The following is a 3,206-nucleotide window of genomic DNA, read 5'->3' as shown; positions in this document are numbered from 1 at the left end:
ATATTACCTTTTTCTGCTCTGTGTCGGACTTCTTGAACCAAATCACAGACGTCCCCCTGGTTTTGGTAAAAGTCTTTCTTCTTGGGCTGCCTGCTAGCTGTCTCTACTTGTTGCAACCCCGAGTTTGATACTTCATGCGCCTCCATCTTTCAGCACTTATGGTGAAAACACCGTGCCGCACAGAAAGCTGCTGCTGTAAAGAATGTCGCAAAACGGAGGTTCTTCGCAAAATAGTTATTTTTTCTTCTTATTTATCACTTATATAAACTGAATGTATGCAAAGTGACAACACCAATACATTCATCGTAGCCTACGTTATGAAATATTTACATGAATCATTGATACAATTATGATAGAAACAACAGAAATGATAGAGACGATAGAAGAAAATATATAACGATAGACACTTTTCTATCGTCCCCACAATATGTATCGTTATATCGCCCAGCACTAGTTTCCAGCCATGCAATACCAACCAGACATCAAAACATCATGGTGAACTGTCTCTTACTTGCTCTCCTTGTTATGACTGTTTCATCAGTGTTTGGAAGGAAACTCAAATATCTCTCTCTCTGGATCTTATCAGATCAGTGGTCAATTCATCAGGATTCAATTCAATTCACAGTTGCACTCAGACAGTGTGAAACACACTGTTGCTTTTGCTTAAAAAAAGGCTCTTGCTTGTGTATGGCAGTTGAAAGATGAAGGGCATATGTGTGAGGATGTAGATTCATACTCAGAACTGAGGGAACTCAGGGGAAAATAGAGAGCAAAACATCTTCAAGTACAGAAGTCCAGTTGTTTTGTTTTTGAACTATAGATTCTGGTTTTCTTTTGTTTGTTCGTTTGTTTTTGTTTTGTTTTAGTTTGTTTTTAGTAAAGATGCCCAATGTCTATTACCCAAATTTGATTTACAACAGCAATAAAAGCATAAAAAGTCGAAGGGGGTGAATATATTTAGAGTTTTTTTTACGCATGGTTAATCTATGAATTATTACCACATTCAAAATGTCTACAGTATAGAAAATCAAAATAATTATTTATTACCTTTAATAATTGATTATACATTGATCGCTTTGATTGAAAAACATTTTCAAGTGTTAGATTGTTCATTTTTATTTACCCAAATACAACTGAGTTTTATAAACGGTGATACAAAAGTAACTGCAAAGTCACATATCTTTGTGTATAAAAACACCAAAAACCAACTAGATCACATTTACTAACATGAACAAATAGGGAAAAAACATGTAACATTTTTCCTTTACTTCTCTAAATCTTTGATAGAAATACCCACAATTGTTGTGTGGGTTCAAAATTGGAGCAACAGCTGCAAAGAGTGCAATTGTTACAATAATGGAAACATTATTACAGTTAGACTTTAATAGAAATTAACATTTTCAGACATTTTGAAATTTCTGTCATTTTAAGCCCATAAATGAATGGATTGAACAAAGGATGGTACAGAATTATTTGCAATGTCATTATAAAGCGTGCAGTTTTAGAAAAATCTGACTCCACTCGAGCTATGATTACATCATATGCAGCTAAAAAGAAAAAGTTGATTAAAACCAACAGATGGGGAATGCAGGTTTTGGCAGCCTTTTTCTTGAATGTCCTACAACTTTTATAGGAAATTATAAATATCTTTGAATACGTAAAAACTGTGAAGGTCATTGGAATTATTGCAACATCTGACAATATAACAAGACCAATTATAATAATTGAGCTTGATCTCACACAGTGAAGTTTTGAAACTGCATTGTTACAAAATATCCCATCCAAATTTAACTTACACAGTTTAGCTTTAGCACCCAGTATTGCTTGTATTGCAACATGACAAACAGGAAATAACCAGGCTATAATCAGAAAAACATTCACTATCATTTTTCTCATGATAGTTGGATATCTCAGAGGTTTACATAAAGACACATATCTGTCAAAAGCCATCACTGCCAACAGCATGAATTCTGAACCACCTACAGAATAAAACATAAATGATTGGAATATGCAAGCTGAATATGATATGATTTGTTTTTCAGATAAAAAGTCAATCAGGAGCTTTGGGTAAACAGTGGTGCTGTAAAGAACACAGTTAAATAACAAAGCTGCAATGAAGATATACATGGGCTCATGGAGGCTTTTGTTTGTCCAGATCACATACACAATAATGGAATTACTACACATTATTAAAACATATACTGTAAACATTACAGAAAAATACAAATATCTGTATTTGTTCAGTTCCACATACCCAGACAGAGTTATGTATGTAACATTAACCGTATGATCCATAAATATTTCTTATCACTGACTTTCTTTTGCAATACCTGATTTTGAACTACACTTGCCTTGTATGTTACCATCTGCTTAAGTCACAATCTGAACTGTATGAGTCTGTGCAGCATTTTATATACAATTACTTCCCCAAGTACTTCATCTCTGGAGGCTTGCCACACTGTTTTGTAAATGTTGTGTTAGGTAATCTTTAACTCACAATATCAATCATATTAATACCTAAATTAAAGCAGCTAGAGCAGTCCATAACTATCCACTAGAATGTTGCATCTGTACCCCTTTTCCCTTCTTTCTCCTTTTTTTTTCCGTTTACCCCTCATAGGAGAAAAGTGGGAATGGAGAGTGGCCGCTACCAACTGGATGAGCAGTTGAACTCAGTTGCAATCAGTTTCTGCTGATGTAAATGCATTTACTTGCTTGTATTTTGGGTGTTTTTAGTGTTTTCGGTACTTGCAGCATTTTTTCTTTGCATTCATTTTTTGTGTGTTTTGGAGTTTGCATCATTGCAGAGTTTTTTTTCTTTTGCTGTTTGCTGTGCATTTGCACCTCTCATCTACCATACATATATGATTGAATTAAACAACAAATAGTACATAAATTATTTCATTGTCATTAAAAGGAGTGTCATTTCAGGCAAGTGTGAACATCAAATTGCATTATTGCAGGGGCAGTAAACAGGGTGTCAAGAAGCGTGGAGACAGAGGTGAACCCAGAACGCAGACTCAGAGCTGAAGAAACTAATTTATTAACTAAAGAAAACCATCAAAACAAAAGGGCTGACGTGGCAGCAAAACTAACAAAGACTAAATCCAAAAAACGAGAGAACAGGGCATGGCAAGGAGCAAGACACAAGGAGACCAAAACGGAATGATCCAGTGGTGTGTGGAAGAAACGGACAGGTTTTTATA

The 3,206-nt window shown here is 34.9% G+C and overlaps 1 protein-coding gene across 1 annotated transcript; it reads right to left on the bottom strand.

The window, feature by feature from the left end:
* Positions 1–1,273: 1,273 nt before the first annotated feature.
* Positions 1,274–2,351, bottom strand: LOC108249699 (olfactory receptor 4P4-like). Its single transcript, XM_017439240.3, has one exon. The coding sequence runs from the start codon at positions 2,293–2,295 to the stop codon at positions 1,375–1,377; it is 921 nt and encodes a 306-aa protein (XP_017294729.1). The 5' UTR covers positions 2,296–2,351; the 3' UTR covers positions 1,274–1,374.
* Between the last annotated feature and the right edge of the window lie 855 nt (positions 2,352–3,206).

Source organism: Kryptolebias marmoratus, linkage group LG6, assembly GCF_001649575.2.
Source record: "Kryptolebias marmoratus isolate JLee-2015 linkage group LG6, ASM164957v2, whole genome shotgun sequence".
In the NCBI taxonomy this organism is placed as follows: domain Eukaryota; kingdom Metazoa; phylum Chordata; class Actinopteri; order Cyprinodontiformes; family Rivulidae; genus Kryptolebias; species Kryptolebias marmoratus.
The sequence above is the reverse complement of the archived record's forward strand: the minus strand, read 5'-3'. Positions and strand labels throughout refer to the sequence as shown.